Source organism: Lissotriton helveticus, chromosome 8 (genome assembly GCF_964261635.1).
Source record: "Lissotriton helveticus chromosome 8, aLisHel1.1, whole genome shotgun sequence".
Lineage (NCBI taxonomy): Eukaryota > Metazoa > Chordata > Amphibia > Caudata > Salamandridae > Lissotriton > Lissotriton helveticus.
In genome coordinates this window covers 1,059,543,618-1,059,566,677 of record NC_136069.1, presented here as the reverse complement: position 1 = coordinate 1,059,566,677, position 23,060 = coordinate 1,059,543,618, and the positions used below count along the sequence as shown (strand labels likewise).

Here is a 23,060-nt window from a genome sequence, read left to right as displayed (position 1 = left end):
CACAACTGTGTGTTCCGGTTGGGGAAGGGAGAGAGATCTGCCATTGACCCAATCATGATTTGTGAGCCACCACTGCAATTGGAGTGCAGTGCCCTCCGGGACCTGGATGTGATTGGACAGGTTGTCCTGATGCTGTGCCCACTGGAACTTCAGGTCCCACTGCAGAGCCCGCATATGCCACCTGGCTTGATCCACTAGCAGGATGCAGGAAGCCATCAGGCCCAGTAGCGGGAGGGTAATCCTGACCGATACCTGAAGAGCCTGAAAAATCAAAATCATAGCCTTAATATCCCAGACTCTCTGCTCGGGAGGATGAACACAAAACTGCACCGAGTCCAGAACCGCTCCGATGAAGAGGAGCTTCTGAGAGGGAATCGGGTGCGACTTCGGCACGTTGATGGAGAACCCCAGCAAATGCAGGAGGTCGGCCGTAGTTTGGAGGTGGGAGACAACTGCCTGGGGCGAGCCCGCCTTCAACAACCAGTCGTCGAGATAGGGGAAGACTGGAACCCCTGATCTGCGCAGATGAGCTGCGACCACCTCCATCACTTTCGTGAACACCCGAGGGGCGCTGGTAAGGCCGAAGGGGAGCACGGTAAACAAAGTGCTCGTGGCCTACCGTGAACCGCAGGTAACGCCGGCAGGACGGGGATGTGGAAATATGTGTCCTGCACGTCTAACGCTACCATCCAGTCTCCAGGGTCGAGGGCAGACAAGACATGAGCTAGCATCAACATCTTGAACTTCTCCTTCGGGAGGAAGCGGTTGATGTTCCTGAGGTCCAAGATAGGACGCAGGCCCTTGTCCTTCTTGGGGACCAGAAAGTAGTGGGAATAACAACCACGTCCTACTTCTAGCCCAGGAATGCGCTCAATGGCCCCCTTGGCCAAGAGAACCGTGACTTCCTGCTGAAGAAGCGCAAGATGGTCCCCCGAAATGCGGTGGTACTGAGGTGGCTTGGCTGGAGGGACAGTCTTGAAAGGGAGGGAGTAGCCCCTTCGATCAATTTGCAGCACCCACTTGTCCGATGTGATGTTGCGCCAGTGGGGGAGATGATGGCAAATTCTGCCGCCCACTTGCGTTTTATGGGCCTGAAAGGTCGGACTAGGAAGGCTTTGCAGTGGATGCTGTGGGGGTGGAGGTGGAGTGACCTGCCCGCTGGCCCCAAGAACCACCTTGACGTTTCTCACGTCCGCGGCCGCACTGAGGCCTGTGGCTCTGGAACAAACGTGTTGGGGCACTCCTTCCGTGGCCACGAAAGGAGCGAAAAGCGGAAGGCGGAGGATGGCGAGTGGCCGACAGGCACAAGGACTTGGGCGTAGGCCGTGAGTCCTTAAAGCGCTTCAACGCACTATCCGCTTTATTGCCAAAAAGGCGAATGCCATCAAAGGGCATTTCCATCAGAGTGTTCTGGACATCCCCGGAAAAGCCAGTTGTCCTCAGCCAGGCGTGGCGCTGAAGCGCCACCGTTGTGGAAATCGCCCTGCCCAGCGAGTCGGCAGTATCAATCTCACAAATGGTGAACTTTGATGCGTCTCCCAGCTGCTATATCTTGGGAGAGTACGGTCTGTGCCTCCTCCGGACAGTTGGGCAGCACCTGCGCAACCGTATCCCACACAGAGTGGGAATAACGGTCCAAGAGGCATGCGGTGTACACCGACCGTAGCACTAAGCTAGCAGATGAAAACAACTTCTTGCCAAGCTGTTCCAGCTTCGTGGATTTCCTATCTGGAGGTGCAGAAGGGAACGTGCTCTGGGAAGCAGAGGCCTGGACAACCAAGCTCTCTGGAGTGGGGTGTTGGGAGAGAAAGACGGGGTCGCCCGGAGCAGGGCAATGGCGTCGGGCCACGTTCCTGTACACAGGAGCCCCTGGGTTGGGCCTGGACCAAGTGCCCAAAAGAGCGTCAGAAAGTGAATCATTAAAAGGCACCAAGGACTCCGAAGAGGTTTCTGCCAGCTGAAGCACTTCTGTCAGGAGGTTGGTCCTGATGGCCACTGTAGGGAGTTCGAGGTGGAGGGCCTTGGCTGCCCTACGCAACACCACTGCATAACTGGATCCCTCCTCCGTAGCCACGGTAGGAGGAGACCGCATGCCAAGGTCAGATGAGGTGCCAAGATCACTGTCGTTCCCCAAATCCTCTGCCCAGTCCAGATCATAATCACACTGTTGTGTGAGAGGGTCCTCAGACCCCTCCCAGTCCTCCCCTTCCTCCGAAGTCCGAAAAAACAGGCTGATAATAAGAAGGACGGACATAGGGGTAAAAAGGCCCCATCAGCGTTGGAATTGGTGTTGAGCGACGCCGATCCGGCGCCTTGTCCGTTTAAGGGCTGAAACTGAGGCCGACGTCGGCGGTGGCACCGGATGACGTCGGAGGTGGTGCCGGAGGAGGGGTCAACACCGGAGGAGGGGTTAACACCGGTGGGGGTGTTATGAGGTCAACCGGTGTTGACCAGGATCTGAGCCCGGATCCAGGGGGGTCCTGCAACGCTGAAGCAGACGGCGGCGTTGGGGCTGGAGCCGCCGGTAATGGAATGGCAGGGCCCATAGGTGCACCGGCAGGGCCAGACGGCCCAAAGAGTCAGGCCATGGCAGAAAGAAACTCTTGCACCTGAGCAGGGATTGTCGACGGAAGAAAGGGCTGGTAGGCCGGCGGCGATGTCGCAGGCTCCGCCCGAGCCGTGGGGGTGGCACCACCTGCACCCTCAGCCATATCACGTGACAGGCTAGGGGAAGTCGAAGAGCAACAACGCTTCTTCAACTTCTTCTTGGAATGCTTCGACTTACCTGACCCCGAGTGCGAAGACTTAGATCCAGAGGAACGATGGGGACGGCTCCACGACCGGGACATTGAGTGGCGCGGAGCCGACGGCCGGACTTCCAGCAACGTTCGGGACGGCTCCCGCAAAGTCTTCGGAGTCATGGCCCGGCAGTCGGGGCACGACTTGGAGTCGTGGTGGCCCCCTAGGCAGTAGAGACACATGCAGTGTGGGTCCGTTGCAGACCTCATGCGGTGACAGTCCCCACAGTTCTTAAAGCAGAACATCCCTACGACACCAGGAGTCGATCGACTCAAGAGAATTGAGACAAAAGCCCTCGGTCAAACAGTGGCTGGAGGTACTTGCTCTTCCCGGATCTGCACCTGCTGGCGCGGAACAATAAAGAACTGATGTCAGCATGCGTGGGCGCGTCTAAGTAGCTCCAGCTACGTCATCTCGGTGACGACGACGCACGCGGAGCCACACGACGGTGCCTACCTACGCGCAGGGGTACTACTGACGAAAACTTTCCAGATCCAGTCTGATGCCTGGGGGTGACTCTAAGGCCGGGGTCTCCAACCGGTTGATCGCGAGCTACCGGTAGCTCGCGGAGACCCCGGGAGTAGCTCGTCTAGCCCTTCGCTCGGATTGGGCATAATGTGTGGATGGGGCGGGCGAAGAGGATGACGCGATGACGCTCCTCTCCTGGAGCTTCCGACTTCTCTTGTGAGAGTCTGACGTCATCGTCTACTGAAAACGCGCTGGCATCGCACTGTCTGCCATTGTGCGACGGGTGCCAGCGCGGAGCAGTAGGAGACGTGACTTCCACCGCCAGAAGCAGACACTGCAGGTAAGCTCGTTTTTTTCGTGCCTCTCCCCCCCGATTGTGCCGTTTTTCGTGCCTCGCCCCCGTTTGAGCCAGTAATAATTTTTTTGTTAAAATCTGCAGATTATGCAGCAGTTGGAGTGTTTGGCAAACGTATACTTATGTGAAAAGCTTTGAGGACGCACAATCACATCATTCCAGTGGCCCAGGAGTTAAAATATTTGCTGTGGGATTCGGAGAGAATTGTGCATGGAAGGGGTGTGACATCTGTGTCGTGTCAGATAAATGTAGTCATACAAGTTTGGTCATGAGGACTGCAACCTGCAAGCACACAATACGCTTCTGTGCGCTACATGTGTGTTATATGCAGTTGTGACGTGCGCGCTTGTTTCATACATGTGAACCATGCACCGGACAGGGCTTTAATAGCCCTTCTTTCTCCTCCCACTACCCCCAGACAGGGTGTCATGCCGTGCACCCCTCCTTCCCAGCCCCAGAAGCCAATGCCTCACATCTGGTGCCCCTGTGGGCTCCAGCAGCCAGGGCCCCTCCCGCTGACCCCCGTTCGGGCTGCCCTCCTGCCCCGCTCCCTCCCTTCCCAGTAGCCAGGGCCCCCTCCCTCTGCCCCAGCCCGGGCTGCTGTTTTGGCCTCCTCCTTGCTTCCGCTCCTCTTCCCTGTCCGGGCTGCTGTTCCCTCGCCCTCCTCCCAGCGACGGAGCTCGTGTCCTGGCCACTGAGGGGCAGGACTGAGCCAACCCAATCCGAGGAGAGAGGGAGCTCCGGGGCACACCCACCGTCCGAGGCGAGGGGCTCTGCAGCCTCAACACCTGGAACAGCCCCGGCGCCTCCTCCAGCTGCGGCCTGCCCCTGGCTCCGCCCGCCGCAGGGCTCCCGGGATGAGCTGGGAGACGCTGGGCTACCCGGGCAGCCTGCACCGCCCTCAGCGGGGAGTCCTACTCCAGCCTCAGATGTAACTTTCACTGCAGCAGACACCAGCACCTCAGCTTCTACCTGTAGCAATGCATTTACCCCTACCTCAGCACCTACCTGTGTCCCTGCACTTACTCCTACCTGTATCCCTGCACCTACTCCTACCTCAGCTCATACCTGCATCCCTGAACTACCTCAGGAGAGGTACAGCAGCAGGGAGTCCTACTCCAGCCTCAGTTGTAACTTTCACTGCAGCAGACACCTGCACCTCAGCTCCTACCTGTATCAATGTGTTTACTGCTACCTCAGCACCTACCTGTATACCTGCACTCACTTCTACTTCAGCTCCTACCTGTATCCCTGCACTTACTCCTACTTCAGTTCCTACCTGTATCCCTTCACTTACTCCTACCTCAGTTCCTACCTGTATCCCTTCACTGACTTCTACTTCAGCTCCTACCTGTATCCCTGCACTTACTCCTACCTCAGTTCCTACCTGTATCCCTTCACTTACTCCTACCTCAGTTCCTACCTGTATCCCTTCACTTACTCCTACCTCAGCTCCTACCTGTATTCCTTCACATACTCCTACCTCAGCTCCTACCTGTATCTCTGCAACTACCTCAGCATAGATGCAGTAGCAGGGAGTCCTACTTCAGGCTCAGGAATTACTTTCACTACAGCGGACACCTGCACCTGAGCACCTACCTGTATCCCTGCACTTATGTGTATCTCTGCACTTACTTGTACCTCAACTCCTGCCTGTATCACTGCATTTACCCCTACCTCAGCACCTACCTGTATCATTGCATTTACTTCTACTTAAGTACTTATCAGTATGCCTGCCCCTACCCCAGCTCCTAACCTTACCTCAGCTCCTACCTGCATCCCTGCCTCTACCTCCGCAGAGGCGCAGCAGCGGCAGCACACTAGCTAAGGCCTTCGCACATCAGCCCTGACCGCAACAGAGGTGCAGAAGCGGGGATTATTACTAGGCCTGGGCAGAATTTCGATTACGCCAGAGAAATTGCTTTAGTTTTGCAATTCTGCATTACTCTTTGATGTGGAATTACCGATAAATATGCAATTATTACTGCACAGGTAATCAACAGTAATTGTTGGGCAAAAATAATTCTACAGCGACAGCATATTTAGCGAGCAGTGTGTCCTGTTGAAATAGCACTTTTTCTTAGCACAAAATGCATCCTCACAAACATTTTGGGCACACTTGTGCTATAAAATAGTGCAAAATACTGGTAGTAAATTGGGGGAAAATCCTACCCCAACAGTACATTTAGCGAGCCTGAGCTGCTCGCTATTCGAGTTGTGCTAGATTTAGCACCCTTTCTTTACGCAAAATGCATCTTTGCCTCCATTTAGATGCAAGGGGACATTTTTGCACACAAATAGAGCTAAATGCAGAATGACTCTTCTTGTATAATTCAAGCGTAATCTCGTGGAATTCTTAGGTAAATGCGCATGATTATACTACACAGAATTACTCGAATTATACCCACTCCTAATTTTCTGTTAGATCCAGCAGTTACCTTCAGTACAGCACTAGCACGTACCTCAGCTCCTACCTGTACCCCTGCGTCATGGGTCTGCTCTATGAGCTCTGGGTTATACCTACATATCATTTCATTAAGGGCCTTACGATAGGAGTTATGGGAAAAAGAGAAGCAATAAAGGTAGTTCTCCTGGTTAAGCCTCACCTGGGATGGCATAGCATTTTTTTGTACGCATTCCCAGGTCCACCATTAATAGTGAATGTGATATTTCAACATTTCGGTGTGTGGTTGAAAGTCTTTTCCTTTGTTTAATTGTCTGCATTACAGCATTATTAAAAGTGTCCATGTGGTATTCTTGCCTTTTGTGGATTGGATGTGGCCTTCATCAACATTTTTAGGGCTCGGCTGAAACGCGCGGAAGCGCGTCTCCGCCGAGAACTTATTGTGGCCGTGTCTCCTTTCAAGGAGACATTCCTGGCCGCGCGCATCGCCTTGGAGGCGATTCGAAAGGAGCACGCGCACGCGAACGCGCTCGCTGCATTCCCAGGGCTCGGCTGAACGCGCGGAAGGAACGGGGACTGTAATGCTTGTTATTATGTGTAATTGACATAAACTCGGTTTTCTTTTGTACTGAAGTGTGTTTTTAATTGACGGGTATTTGTGTGGAGTTTGACTGTGCCTCTCGGCCTATACACATGTATTTAGAACACCCCCCAGCTTTTGTTAATAGTGCCTCAGTATATAAATGCAGCGAACCTTTCTTCGGTGCCTGAAAAGAGCGGTCTCTGTGCCGGGCAGAAGCCCTTCACATGTCCGTTATAAGGGGCGCAGGTGGTGATACTTGTAAACGTGACAAGCCCCCCCCCTGCGCTTCCTGAGCTATCACACCCCCACATATATACTTTCATCAAAATAATTCTCCCCCGAATCTTGAACAACAAATACTGAGTCTCCCTTTTGCATCCTACGCAACGTAGGATGCAAAAGGGAGACTCAGTATTTGTTGTTCAAGATTCGGGGGAGAATTATTTTGAGCATTTTTTTGTATGCACATTAAAATGCAGCCATTTCATATTCTGGAGTCTGTGTGCGTGGTTTATACAGGGTGCACACGCCGCAGTGTCCTCGAATCCCTGCAGTGTGAGCGTGTACGTGCGTGCGGGCCTGTTGAACCAGCCCCTGTGTGAGACCATCTCGGTGCCATCCTCGCTGTGGCCGCAGCTACCCACCCCTGCCACGCTTTGCCCGGCCCCGAAGAGGCCCGAGCGGGGAGTGTGCGTGGGGCAAGATGGTGCCAGGCCCTCTGCTGACCGGTTGCTGTCACTGTTCATCCTCCCGGAGGACGGCCTACTGGAACTGTTGTGTCAGGGGTGTTGGAAGAACGTGAGCATCAAACGTGTTTCGTCTGAAGTGTGAAATCCCCCGACATTTTACAGTGTTTGTAGTGTTCTTTGAATAGAATAAATGGTGATTTTTCCTAATTTGTGATTTGTTGTCTGTTGCTCTCCAGCCTAGTTGGGGATGAAAATGAAAGCGCCGTATTGTCTCGAATAGGAGAGCAGCAGGCTGCAGGACGGTGTCTTCAGCGCTGACATTACACCGCGCCTGATGGACTCTCCTTTTTACGGTGATAAATGTTAATGCGTTCTGCAGTTCAGGGTGCATTTGGATGACAGCTGGATCTCTTGTATATGCCACGTGTTTTTACGGTGCTCATCCTAAGTTGGAAATTACAAATGTGTTAACATATCTCGGAGTTCCGGGCAATTGGGCACTTCTTTTATTTTTAATGTGTTTAATTAGCGTGGGTTATGTTTGAGAATTCCATGGCTGTCTTTGTAAACTCCTACCTGACACATATATAGACCACGTTTACTATAAACCTCACTAGGTCTGGCCAAGACAGGGGCAGTTCTTTTTTAGGGCTCGGGCCTACCGTCCCACTGCGTCAGCAGTGGGCGTGGCCTAATTAGGCAGAGTGCAATGTGAGTGCAGTGTGAGTGCAGAGTGCGAGTGCAGAATGCAGTGTGAGTGCAAGTGCAGAGTGTGAGTGCAGAGTGTGAGTGCAGAGTGTGAGTGCAGAGTGCAGAGTGTGAGTGCAGAGTGCGAGTGCAGAGTGCGAGTGCAGAGTGCGAGTGCAGAGTGCGAGTGCAGAGTGCGAGTGCAGAGTGCGAGTGCAGAGTGCGAGTGAGTGCAGAGTGTGAGTGAGTGTAGAGTGCAGAGTGTGAGTGAGTGCAGAGTGTGAGTGAGTGCAGAGTGTGAGTGAGTGCAGAGTGTGAGTGAGTGCAGAGTGTGAGTGAGTGCAGAGTGTGAGTGAGTGCAGAGTGTGAGTGAGTGCAGAGTGTGAGTGAGTGCAGTGTGAGTGAGTGCAGAGTGTGAGTGAGTGCAGAGTGAGAGTGAGTGCAGAGTGAGAGTGAGTGCAGAGTGAGAGTGAGTGCAGAGTGAGAGTGAGTGCAGAGTGAGAGTGAGTGCAGTGTGCGAGTGCAGTGTGAGTGCAGAGTGTGAGTGCAGAGTGAGTGCAGAGTGAGTGCAGATGCAGAGTGAGTGCAGAGTGAGTGCAGATGCAGAGTGAGTGCAGAGTGAGTGCAGAGTAAGTGCAGATGCAGAGTGAGTGAGAGTGAGTGCAGATGCAGAGTGAGTGAGAGTGAGTGCAGATGCAGAGTGAGTGAGAGTGAGTGCAGAGTGAGAGTGAGAGTGAGTGAGAGTGAGTGCAGAGTGAGAGTGAGTGCAGAGTGTGAGAGTGAGTGCAGAGTGAGTGCAGGGTGAGTGCAAGTGCAGAGTGCAAGTGCAGAGTGAGTGCTGCAGAGTGAGTGCAGGAGCAGAGTGAGTGCAGAGTGAGTGCAGAGTGAGTGCGTGCAGAGTGAGTGCATGCAGAGTGAGTGCAGGTGCAGAGTGAGTGCAGGTGCAGAGTGAGCGCATGTGCAGAGTGAGCGCAGGTGCAGAGTGAGCGCAGGTGCAGAGTGAGTGCAGAGTGAGCGCAGAGTGAGTGCAGAGTGAGCGCAGAGTGAGTGCAGAGTGAGTGCAGAGTGAGTGCAGAGTGAGTGCGAGTGCAGAGTGACTGCAGAGTGAGTGCGACTGCAGAGTGACTGCAGAGTGAGTGTGACTGCAGAGTGACAGTGACTGCAGAGTGACAGTGACTGCAGTGGGTGAGTGTGCAGGGTGAACAGTGTGTGAGTGTGCAGGTTGAACAGTGTGTGAGTGTGCAGGGTGAACAGTGTGAGTGTGCAGGGTGAGCAGTGTGTGAGTGTGTAGGGGCAGTGTGCGAGTGTGCAGGGCACGAACACTCGAACTAAGTCCACGACACACACATACATAAGACCACACACATAAGACCACACACACCACACACACACCACACACACACACACACACCACATACACACCACACACACACACACACACACACCACTCTCTCACCACCACACACTCACCACCACTCCCCACCACACACTCCCCACCACACACTCCCCACCACACACTCACCACCACACACGCAACCACACACACACACACACCACCAGCCATCAGTGCACGCTTTCACCAGGCACAAACACCACCAGCCATCAGTGCACGCTTTCACCGGGCACAAACACCACCAGCCGTCAGTGCAGGCTTCCACCAGGCACACAACACCAAACGTAGGTGCACGCTTTCACCAAACACACACACACCACCAGCCATCAGTGCACACTTTCACCAGGCACACACAACACCAGCCGTCAGTGCACGCTTTCACCAGGCGCACTCACCACCAGCCGTCAGTGCACGCTTTCACCAGGCACACACACACCAACAGCCGTCTGTGCACGCTTTTACCAGGCACACACACCACCAGCCGTCAGTGCATGCTTCCACCAGGCACACACACCTCCAGCCGGCAGTGCACGCTTCCACCAAGCACACACACCACCAGCCATCAGTGAACAATTTATACAGGCACACACACCAACAGCCATCAGTGCACACATCAATTGTTAACGCATCCACAATAAACTATTGTAGCAATCGCAGTATTGCACACTTTACTGTTAAACATAGTCATCTAAAGCGCAGTATGCCACCATTGCTACAATTCCAATCCAACCCACATATTTCCACTACACACCAAAACACATGGATAAAAGACATTGCCATTTACAATGCCATTACCTCTAACTCAAATAAATCCGAGACCTATTGCATTTCTAATGCTTGTTACTCTTGCTACAGCCTCAACAACCAATGATGGGCGAAGAGCCAGGTCCCTCCAAAAGGCCGAAGCCTTACAACTTCCATCAAGAGTGGGAGAACGAATTTTTATTCACACAAATCAAAGACAACTGTGTGTGTTTAATCTGTGGAGCAAAAGTTGCAGTGGGGAAAAAGGGCAATGTTGAGAGGCATTTTTCAACAAAGCACATGCATTTTGAGAGGAAGTTCCCTAAGGGAAGCAGCTGAGGTCACAAAAAGTAAATGAACTGAAATCTGCATTGCAGACACAGCAATCTTTTTTTACAAAGCCAACGAAGAAAGCCACTGCGGCAACTGAAGCATCCTTCGTAGGTACTCATCACTTGATCAAGCACAAAGCAACATTTTCAGATGGAGCAATTGTGAAGGAAGCAATGCTTCTAATGGCCCACTCCTTATTCAAAGACTTTAAATATAGCCCTGAAATTATGTCTGGCATTTCAGATGTGCAGTTGGGGTCAAACACTATGGTAAGAAGGGTATCTGCATTATCGGTCAACATGATAGAGCAGTTGGAGCGGGATTTAAAGACATGTAAATATTTTTCTCTGCAATGTGATGAATCTGTTGATGCAAGCGATATTGCACAGTTGGCTACCTTTGTTAGAATGGTTTTTGAAGATTTCACTTATAAAGAAGAATTTTTAACTCTGTTGCCTCTGAAAACCACAACCAGAGGATCTGACATCCACAATGAGGCGAAAAATTATTTTGTGAAACAAAATGTCCCATTGAAAAAGTTAGAGGCGATAACAACTGATGGTGCACCCGCAATGATAGGGCGTCATTCTGGCTTCATTGCCAATTGTAAAGCAGATCCAGATTTCCCTCCGTTATTAAACTACCATTGCATTATACATCAACAGGCAATATGTGCGAAGGTAATGGGGTTTGATCATGTGATGACTCCTGTTGTTAAAAGTATTAATTCACTTCGTGCAAAGGCCAAGCAGCACCGAACCTTCAAATTGTTCCTTGAAGAACTTTCAGCTGAGTATGGTGACCTTTTACTGCACACTCAGATCCGATGGCTTAGCAGGGGAAGAATACTGCGAAGATTCCTTTCCCTATTGCCAGAAGTCAAAGCTTTCATGGAATCTAGAAATGAAGATACCACACAGCTGTCAAACACTGAATGGTTGCTCGATTTAGCTTTTGTGACAGAGGTCACAGAGAAATTAAATGTCTTGAACTACGAGTTGCAAGGCAAAAACAAGACAATAGCCAACATGATTAGTTCTGTAAAAACATTCAAAACAAAACTTAACCTTTTCATACAGCATGTGCAGAAAAGAAAGATGCAGCACTTTCCCTCTGTGCTCCAAATCCTGCCAGAAAACAAAACTGAGGCTGAGATCCTTGACATACAAAAATACAGTATCCTCCTCGTGAGGCTTAATCAAGAGTTCAGTGACCGGTTTAGTGATTTTGAGCAACTGGAGCCCTGTGTGATGTTCACTTCAAACCCCTTCATGGAAGTGGATGTTAGTGACCTTTCAGAGAAAATTAGTGTTCTTCTGAACCTGGACTCTGACACCATGGAAATGGAGATGGTCTCACTTCAAAATGACATTGAATTGATATCAAGGCAATCTGACATTAATTTCTGGAGTCTTGTGGATGCAGAAAAGTTTAAGAACATCCACACAGCTGCATTGAAACTTTTTTCCCTGTTTGGCTCTACCTATCTTTCTGAATCTGCATTTTCTGATACGAACTTCATAAAATCTAAGTTTCGCACACGTTTGACTGCCGAACATTTAAATGAATCCATAAGAGTTGCCCTCTCAAGCTACACCCCAGATTACTAGGCATTACTGGACACCATGCAGTGTCAAGTCTCTCACTGAAATTATTTGTATGCAGTCATAATCAATACTTGTTCAGTCACAGTTCCTGGTGAAATCACAAATCTGTTTCATTATTAAAACCAAGATTAAAGTCGCTGCAGAGAAGAATCTTCAGCCTCCTGCAAAGCTTTTTTATTATTTGAATAAGAACAATGCAATGTGTACTGCAGGCCTGTATTACAAACACAATAAAACGTAGCTGGAGAGAAGAATCTTGAGCACGTTTCCAAATGATTATTTGCAACATAAGAACGAATCAGTTCCACATTGAAGGTAAGATCGCTTTCCATGTATGTTTGTTAATTGAGCCGCATTACAATGATTATTTCAACGACCACTATTACTGGAAGGTCTTAATTTTGGACCTTAATTTTGGACCTATTAATTGAAATGTCTTGAAGCTTCACAAATCCAAAGTCATTTCCTTTGGTGTTCTAGGGAACTCTTAAGTCAGGCCTGTCTTGGGTATTTTGTTCAAACCACAGTATGAGCCCTGATTAAATTAGGCTTAAAGTCAATGAAACTGGGCGGGGGGTTCTCTCGGAAAAATGCGCGAGTTGATTCGGGTTCAGTAGCTCACGACAATTTTCACTGGCCAGAAGTAGCTCTGACTACACAAAAGGTTGGAGACCCCTGCTCTAAGGTAAGGAATCTATTACTATGTGTTTCTTTCAAATCCTTACTATACTCTCTCTTATTTTCTTCCCCACTGCCGCCTAATTAAACTATGCCACCCATAGACAGGAACATAGGGGATCAAGAGATTAAGGGGTGTAAGAATTATCTGGATCTACATGGGGGACTACAACTGGGATGGAAAGAGCTGTTTCTTCAGCTTAAATATATCTCATGATGCATGGTATACACCAAAATACTCTGCAGCCTCTCGGTGTGGAATACAATTGTGACCACTGGAAGAACGGTGGTACTTTCACAAACATACTCTAGACAAGAAAGGCCTGAAAGTATACCAAAAGAAGACAAGTCCGTGTGAAATGGAATCAAATGATAGGGAGGATGCAAGATAGGATAGCTATAGGCTATGTAAAGTACTATACTGGGAAGCACAGGAATTGTAGCCAAGGAGATATGGAGACACAAAACTATTTGCACACCAAGTTATTGATTGATTTTCCTAATCAAATCCACCCTAGTATTAGTGAAAAGCTCATTATTGTATAATTTGAAATGCTAGCAAACAAAATAAATGTTAAAAAAAAGTCACACAAAAGGTTTCTCCTTTTAAAAATAGTTTAATTTAGCATACCAAAAACTCAGGAAACATCTGTACACATTGAAGCCAAAAAAAAGTTCATTTGATGTAAACAAAAACATTTTCAAAGTATTCATTTTGTAATCAATATACTGCATGCAGTGGAGGCAAAATTGTTCACCGGGTAGTGATATGGTCCTTGTCAAACTGCAGCTTTATAGCGGCTATGCATGGTCAGCATATTTTTCTTGGGTTCCACAACAAATACAACAGGTTTTCATTAAATCAAAACGCGAAGTAGGTAACTTCTACAATGAGCATTTCTTTAATGACAGTGAAAAGAGCAGATGTGGAGTCGAGATTCAACTCGACTAGGAGTCACTAACTTTTTTAATGGTCTATCCATTTCCAAGATTAATTCTCCAAACAAATAAAAATAAATCGGGTAGCATTACTGAACAAACAAATCAAACACCTTTCCTTTGTCTCACCAAATGGTGAAGTAACATATCAAGTGATGGATGATTTCTTTTCTGTGCTCCTTCAAGCAGTGCTGCAGCAAAGAAAAGGACGCTAAAAATCATGTTATGTCATACCTGTTCTGGCTAGAACATATCATTTGTTAACTGCAGTTCACATTACATTGCAGATGATCTACAGACTAGCTGACAAACATCATAAAATGATAAATGTTGCTTCTCTGACTTGTAACAAAGCAGCTGAATCAAATTTCGTCGGCACCATTGCACAGATGCCTTTTTGTGTGGTTTGTCTAACTTTAGAATTTTAGTGTCAGTTGCATGTGGTAAGACTTCCATACATTGAGACAGGCCTATCCCACAAAAGGAGAATTTTAAAGCTGCTGGCTACCAGTAGGCATTTAGATGAACTATACGCAGGGAGAGGAGATCCAATCATTGTGCACAGTGAGAGTGTTTGGGTTGTAAGCTTTGACTACTAGTCATAGCTGCATAATTCAGGGGCGAAACAGTTAAAAACGAGACTATTATGCCGCCAAGGCCACATTCTGAGCGTACTATTAATTCTGATGGGGATGCAACAGTAATTAACAACTCCACTGGAATGCAAAGGTCTGCAGTAACAGGTCTCATTTCTTTCTCATGGAGGCTACATCTGCTCAAAGTATTTGAAATTTCAGGGAGAAGTACTAGTAGGAATTGAGGAATAGCCAGAGGAATAGGGAATTAAATATCCAATCCCCTCTTTTTTTCTAATTTTCTCAGGGAACGTTATGGATCCTATTGGTAATCATCCATAAACGACGCCCCCTCCCTACCCCTAACATTACCAGTACCCCAGTATGCATTAGCACAGGGAGGAAAATTACCATCCATATTACACGGGCAGTCGTGATGTCGCCCCCCAAGTGATGTTCGCTAAACCCTTGTATTAAGTAGAGTCCCAAACAAGAACACATACAAATGGGCTGTAAATACAGCTACTTCACAGACTTCAGTCTGTTCCTTCAATGTTTGAAAGCTGCCGCGCTCTGCGCAATCACAGTACATGGCCTAGGGCACAGACTGTAGAGTGGAAGGTGGATCCGTTACTGCTATTGGCATTAATGGATCCTTACGGGCCTAAAGGCTGGGGATGCTCTGGGGTCCAACCTTTGTCCACAAGAGCCAGAGAAGTGTCACATTTTCAGGATATCAGACGGATATAAATTTACATAGAAAGAATCTAAATAAAAAAATAAACATAGTGGGTATCCTGAACATATGAAATGGGCCTCGCCTTTGTGGACGGCTGGACTCTATTGTTCCTTAGAAATGTTTTTATGATGTGACTATAGCACAGAAGGGATGTCCTGAAAAGGAATGTGTGTGTATGTGTATGTATGTACAAAATCAAAGGAAAGCGATGCCAAACGAGGATTTATTACATCATAAATCCACCAACGTGACCCTTTTTAACCGTCAAGCGGTCTTGCTCACACAAACTAAAAAGTGCATGCAAAGCGTCATAAGTAAACATTGAACATAGTTGTAGGACTAATGCCTGGTTGATAAGTTTTGGACAACTAGGCATTAGTCCTACAACTATGTTGAATGTTTACTTATGACACTTTGTATGCACTTTTTTAGTTTGTGTGAGCAAGACTGCTTGACGGTTAAAAACTGGTCACATTGGTGGATTTATGATGTAATAAATCCTCGTTTGACATCGCTTTTCTTTGATTTTGTTCCTGAGAGCGCGCGGACTAAGCTCTTGCCTTTAAACGGATATATATATATATATATATATATATATATATATATATATATATATATATATATATATCTGCACACACACACAAATATAATGACGTGATGATCACCTGCATCAGCATTTGCTTTCACTTCTTCATTTCACGGAGTCATAAGCATTTTCAAACTGAAGTCTAAACAATCTTTTATGTGTTTCCTAAAACAAGCTTTGCTACCCTGCAATGTACTCCAACAAATTGAGAAAAAAATGGTTCTAAATCATGATTTATTATAAAACAAACAAGCAAGTATACTGTGCAAAAAATAAATCCCAAACGAAAAGTCCTACATTGCCAACTAGAGCAACCTGCAACATTTGGAAAGGCAAAACTTTTTTTTAAATCTATGCATGGGCCTTAGTTAATTTTATTGAAATGTATTTGCATTGGATGAGTCTGTAGGTGCAATAAAGACTGCGCTTAATAAATTCTTCATTCATTCATTCGTTCATTTCATTCAATCAGCAGCCCTGAGAACAAACGCAAAACGTGTATATTCGAACACAGTGAAATAAACGAGCAGTAAAATATTAGTAGAAATAACTCCTTAAGCCAACAAATAGGGTTTCGTTTATAAATAAAATATTACTTGTACTTAGTAAGAAAAGGTATCAGAAATACCACATTCCAAATCAAAAAGGAGGGACAGAGCGATGGAAACTAGCTGTCAAGTCCTACTCCATCTTACGTCATGTTAAAAATATGTCAGACTTTTAGAGACCCACAGCTCTCTTTATCCGGAAATGTCCATATAATTACAAATTGCAGCTAAATCTCAATTTTACTAAAAACTGACTAACAGTTTAGATTTCTGAACAAACAGACTTGCAGTACGTGCCTGCATTTGTTATCTTTAAGATGTTTGAGAACTGTTTAACGGAATTTATTTATAAATTCTGCTGTACCACAGTTGTCAAGCACAGGTCTTTGAGATGCTTTTGTAGGGCTCATCTCTGTTGCACGAGCAAATTGTTACAAAATAAAACTGCATCCTGAACAGGGTCGGACTGGCCTATAGGGCAATCAGGCAGTGCCCAGCGGGCTGGTCTGACAGGTCAGTCTGTAGGTAGTTTTTTGGGCTATTTGTGGGCCTGTTTTATGGTCTGCCGGGCCATTTTTTTAGTGTTAATTTTCCTGATATTAAAACAAACACTGCCTGTAGCAAGCTCATTTCCATGCAATCTTCCGCACCTCGCAAAACACGTATAACACGTTTTTTTACAAGTGCAAAACTGCCCAAATTTGTAAACACGGGCTATATTTTTAGCTATTTGATTCACTAATAGGAGCCACTTTTATTTTGGTGCCTGGACCCCTTTTCTATCCCAGTCCTTGGCCCAGAACACATTTCAAGGAAGTGTCTAGTGGGAACCAACATTACCTACCTCACAATGAAGGAATATATCACGAAAGCAGGCTGGGCGACGCCGCAGTAGATACAAAAATAATTTTTAATTGCACTAAAGCGTATTTTTGCTAGCTGGGCCAGCCAAGAAATGTATAAAAGTAAAAAAATATATATAATTAGAACCATGAGGGGTGGGTGTGCAATAAAATAAAGCTGGGTGGGAGGGAGAAGGGATGTAGGAATAGGGGAAAAGAAAAACATGCAGGAAAGCGCAACAAGAACCACGGGAGGAATTTTGAGGTGGAGAAGGGCATGTGCGAGAGAGCAGTACGAGGGAGAACACAACAAAGATCATGGGCCTACTATCTGGCAGGAGGGGAGAATCACACGAGGCAGATAGATGGAAAACACATGCACTATCATGGAGTGCTTAAAAAAAAGAAACAAGTAGTTCCCTAATTGCGAGCACGGCCGGACTGGAAACCAAAACCGGCCCTGGCAAACAGCTCGGCCGGCCCCCAGGGGGTAAGGGGGGGTGGACGAACTGTTTGCCGGGTCCAGATTTGGCTGCTTTTGTTACAGGGGACCAATATTGCAGCTATGCTGCAAAACCGGCCCCCAGTAGCCAAACGGCCTCCAAGTGGTCCAAAACCGTCCCCCACCCTGGCGGCCCACCGGGCAAACGCCCGGTGCCAGCTATAGCCAGTTCGGCCCAGCCTGCGAGCAGTGGATGGAAACAAGTCAGCTAATCAAAGGATGGAAAACAGGCTAAGAACCAGGCAAAGCACATACACATGAAAAGAAGTCAAAGCAGTGAATAAAAACCAAGTAAAAGAGAATGACAACAAAGCTGAACAAGGTTAAGCAATGCTGCAGCCTCTAAGCAATACGTTTTCGGTAGGTGAACAAAAGGCTTTCGCGTACAAGTTGTCTGTTACACTAAACCCACTCCACCAGGCACTAAATAAGCAGAGGGACATATTTGCAAATGGGGAAGATAAAATGACTGAACAAACCACAAAAGGAAGCGAGGGCAACAAAGGCTTTAAAAAAGGAGTTCAACGGCAATGGAGAGCAGAAAAAAAATTAAAAAGTCAAACTATTTTTAGGAAAGAAAATCGCAATGTTCATTCACTTGCATTGCTTAATGCAATGAAATCTGCATTGCAACATCACATTTGGACATTAAAATGTTTTAGTTATGTAAAATGCATGCAATTTTAATTTGACACAGGAGGTAAAATAATTCCAATTATAAACATAACCTTTCCCCTCGATAAAGGTGTGCTCTTATTGCCATACAATCTGTAATACCTGGAATACCGGCCTAAGGTCACATAAAAGAGTATCAGGGAGAGTCTGATACCACCAACTAGAAACATAAAAATATTTCTGGTGAAAGGAGTAAATGGTCAAAGGGTAATGAGCCCCATTCAGGAGCTTTTGGTAAAATAAAGAGGAAAACATAAGATTACACATTAGCAGATAAATGGTGAACTCCCAGAAATACATGGCTTGCAGACATGGTATGGGAAAAACTTCAGTAAACGTTAGTAAAGTGCAACGTTCCTTCTAGGAGGAGAGTGGTCTGGAAAATCATGTGACGTAGCTCAACTCCCTTATCTTTCTATAATCTCCTAGAGACTACTAAAAGGTGTGAATGTCCTACACTGGTTGTTGAAAGATGACTACGCTTACGTAGTCAGAAACGATGGAAATGATTGGACACATTCCACAATGGTTGCTTTAGGTATTAACCGCATGCGTGCTGCGGTCATTTTTGCGCTGTGCGGCTTTTTTCGATTTCCCGCGTTACAGGACGAGCTGAGCTCGTCATGAGCATGCGAGCGTCGCAACTCATGACGAGCTCAGCTCGTCACGAGCATGGAAGGGGTTAATTATCAATGGCACGAGATGCTTTAGAACTCGTCAGCTTAGCTTCTATGTGCAAACCAGCAACTAACCTCCACACAATAACCCAATCAAAGCCCAAGGAGGATTGAAGAGTAACAGTGGCTTAACTGAATCCTCACTTTTGATCATAACGGCACATTCATTTCTCCTTCTCAGCAAAAAGGCCTTCAATAGAAAAAGCTGTCCAGAGTTAATTATGAATGCATCTAGGTAGAATGCCAGGCCTGAGACGCGAAGTTGTTCTAATTTCTATGCCAATGATTTACGTATTCTGGTGCAGAGGGGAATTTTCCCACTTGTGGTCAGAGCAAATAGAGCCACATATGTGTGTCGGAAATACAGAATTAACATCCTATAGAGCGCAGGCCTGTTTCTACATCATCTTATAGAGCAGAAACACTACGGAAAGTTTTCAGGCACAAGAAGGTGGCTGGAAATTCGCCTGGTTCTCCACAAAGGTCACACACCAATCTGACAGGTGGGGCACATCCGTCCACTCCATAGTATCAATTTGGACCCATTCCCTCAGGAGAAAGTGGTGGCCACCAAATTACTTACGTTGGTCTTACAATGTTCACTGATCAGAGTAGAGCACAATGTAATGTATAACTACAATTTATCAACTTACACCTGGACGTTAAATGACAGCAGAACAACCGTTTGATAGCCAGTACGTGGCGGGCGCTAATGTAATCTGATGTTACTCAAGGGCATAGTGAAAACAAGCTTCCAGATTCAGCATACAGTGACATACACAGGGCAGTAACTGGACACCACACACTCCAGGCCTGCTAAATTAACAGAGTGGCTAACACCATGGACAACTCTTTACTCTTTCCCAAACGCCATCTGTTTAAACACTAAGCGAACACTCTGAAAATGCTCCATCACCAATCTCGCATTCTCTGCCACCAGTTCGGAGTGTTTAATAGAACAGGCAGCATCTAGTCCTATCACATAGGTGATGTATGTATGAGGAGGAGGGGATGCCCCCTGTCAATTCATACACACCATCCTGCAAAACTTCTTACATTTTAAGGGAATGTTACTGGCCATACCCAGACTTCATTGGTTGTGCAATAGATTTCAGGCTACTGGTGTAACTTTGATATCAAGGAATCTGCCCGTTTCTTTCCCATAAACTCTTCAGTTTGAATGTACTGCTGACATCATTAAACCATTCTTCAACAAGTTCCTATCTAAAGTGTAAAAAGCTAGCTAGCTACTGCTAGGGGCCTCTGACCATCTCTAACTTAAACTTTAGTTCTTTGAAGACTGCCCAAGAGCAGTCAAACAGTTACTTCAACTAATGAACCTCGTTCCTTTGTCTGATTCTCCAAAAGATCAAACGGCCCAAAATAGTCCCGTACAAAATCCCCTAAGGCCTATCCACAGGAGTGTTCAGTACTTACATCTCAGGTTTGGGCCTTGTAAATCCTTTACAGGATATAAACACTATGCTCAAGAACCGATCATGAAATGTGGGTATCTTGGCCCCTGTATCAAGGTCAAACACAGAACATGCTCTACTTAGAGACACCATAATCAGAAAAAACATAGAAAATATTAAAGGTGATCTGATAACTTAGCAATATTGTATTCATGTTACCTCCTAAAAACACTTCTTCTGGGTGAGTTAGATATAAGCAGCAGAACCATATTTGCAATGTCTACAGATATGACAGGGAGGTATAGGGAGAAGGCATGTAACATGCATAGGGCAGTTACTTACTCATTCTATAGGTCTTGCTGCATTGATACAATTCTTGGTAGAATGAAAAAATAAAGATGTGTGATCTATTGGTAATAGGAAGAAGCGTCCCCATTGCCTTTTTTCTATACTAGATAGACTTTAAGGCGGTTTAATCACTTGAATTGGGATGGTGATGAGTAGAACAGCGAAGCCTGGTGGGCAAGAACACAGTGCACTTCATAAAAAAACAAAAAACGTATGAAGAAACAAAACAGAATTAAGGAGTTGGACAGGAGTTGCGGGGTTGCTGAATCTGAGCTAGATCAGTGCAAATTCAGAAAACACATATTATATATCAGGCTAGGATAGTGGTAATTTGGTGGAATTTGGTGTGCCCTTGATAAAGAATAACAAAACAAAACAATAAAGCATCAAAGACTTAACACCATTGCAAAGCAAAGTTAAACCAGATCATGGCAAAGCAAATACTATGGCGTAAGTCCAGCATACTGGGAGTTATTCCATTAAGTGTAGCAACCACACCATAGCAAAGCAGCCTCAATGTGTATCTGTCCTATGTGTTGTGTTGTGCATCATATTATTAAGTGATAGTAAACCAGATTTTAATGGGGACAATACCAGGAGAAAGTTGCCAAAGGGCGTAGCGCAAGAAGCGGTGGTATGTTTACATTCTATTATTATTCAACCACAACTTGAAAAATGGGTTAGGCATCCGGTTAAAGTTGGCCTCACTGTGAACCATATGATTTTTAGACAGTACTATAAACAGGTGGGCCAGCTCATTGTAAGCCCCAAAAATTCATCACTTATATTCAAGATCAACACGGGCACACACAGCTTACTTTTCAGATAGAAAAAAGTGTTATTGCACACCACCGTGGATCAAGTGCAAGATTTGCTGCCCACCAGATCGACATATATTTTGCACCAACTTCTATTGAAAAGCACATTTAGTGTAATATCATGCTTTAGAGTGAGACGATGGATATACAGCTTATACATAGAGATGAAATTCGACGAGGGATCCTGTAAATTAATCAAGTAAGACAACTGTTAAAATTCCACAATGTTAAAATTCCACAAAGAGCGATGACCACATAAGGGCTACTGTACAGCAATGTATTTTTGGAGAACTTGGACCTGGTAAATGCAAACATATAGAAATCCCATACTCCAGTCAAATGCATAGTTTCTTTCTGTTTGAGTGTAATACCTGTATTAAGCAAGAGAAAACAAATCTTAAAGGCGTTTTCCTGCAATATTTTTCAGAAAGTCTCTCATTGTTAAGAGTGGCTTGTCTTATTAGGAGAACTGCAAAAAGTACAAATATTTGCAAACACTTAAAAGGTCAGGTCAACAGTGAGCAGGGAAAGTGCTGTGATGTCCTTCCATTAGTGGTTTTTAGAAAAAAATCCATTTCTGAGGCACTTGTTTCTTCTGCTTTTCACTTGATATTAGATGCAAGAGGTGCTACTGCAGCGACCCTGGTAGAGGTTGAGCTCACAATTTCTTCATATTGCGGAGGTGGATCAGTATGATCGGTCACTCCAGTTCTCCTCACACCTGTCTCTCCAGTGGCTTCCTCGTACGAAGGTGGAGGTTCACAGTTGGACAACCTAGTGGTCACTGAATCAGAGCGCATATCAGCAAAACTTGGAAAACCATCAGGCACTCCGCCACTGGCATATATTTCTTCCAGGGGGCAAAGGACAACACTCGATTGATGAGGAAGACGTCCACTACCATCTGACATGGTCACATTATCTCCAACGGTGTCCCGGGCTCCCCTGTGGGCATAAGCACTCTGTCTTCGAGTTTTCTTCCGAAACAAACATTTCCACACGATTAGGATGACAACCAGAACTAAGAAGAAGCCAATAATCAGGGGGAAGGCAAGATAAAATGGATACCAGTTACTGCCAGAGCTGGTGTCTCCTTGAAGTCCACTTGTGTAATCCTTCCAGAACTCACTCTGAAAGACAAAGAAAATCTTTAAGAATCATCAAACACATATAGTATCTTTAAATTTCAATATTCTCTTGGAACGTAATTCTTTTATACTGTTATTTAATAAAAGATAATTATTTTTATGCAGCTAATTATTTTCCTAATCCAAAACAAATGTAAAGTCATCTGTAATATTGTGGTAAAAAAAAGCACTGAAACCACAATTCTTTTCACAGACCATGCCACCTTTTAAAACTAATCACCGTTACATACCTCATTCGACTTAAACACTATAAAAGTATGTAGCTGAGACTGCTTATTGTTTCTATCATGTTTGTCAAAAAAGGTTTTCAATAAAAGTGAAGTAATCAAAGACAATTCATCAATGTGCTTCACCTGCCCTAAATAGAAGATCAATAGGCAACAGATACTATTAACCTCCTAGTATTTCCATTTGTCCTGCAAATACATTGTCAATGTATATAATGTGTGCCATAGAGAAATTACATCAAATTTACAAAGGAGATCAAGATGAACATTTCTAAATTTAC

At 46.0% G+C, this 23,060-nt stretch overlaps 1 protein-coding gene across 2 annotated transcripts in view; it reads right to left on the bottom strand.

Annotated features, from left to right (window-relative positions):
* Nucleotides 1-18,136: 18,136 nt before the first annotated feature.
* Nucleotides 18,137-23,060, bottom strand: part of PRRG1 (proline rich and Gla domain 1) — a 339,513-nt gene continuing 334,589 nt past the window's right edge. The window contains exons 4-5 of one of the 2 annotated variants that reach the window (XR_013599918.1): nucleotides 19,269-22,534; nucleotides 18,137-19,215 (exon numbers count right to left, since the gene is read on the bottom strand). Coding sequence is in view for 1 of the 2 variants with exons in the window: in XM_078657911.1 (XP_078514037.1) it covers nucleotides 22,007-22,534 (528 nt within the window). In the remaining variant the exon portion in view is untranslated. Of the gene's footprint in view, nucleotides 19,216-19,268; nucleotides 22,535-23,060 lie in introns of those variants that run through there. The other variant, XM_078657911.1, reaches the window with a different exon arrangement.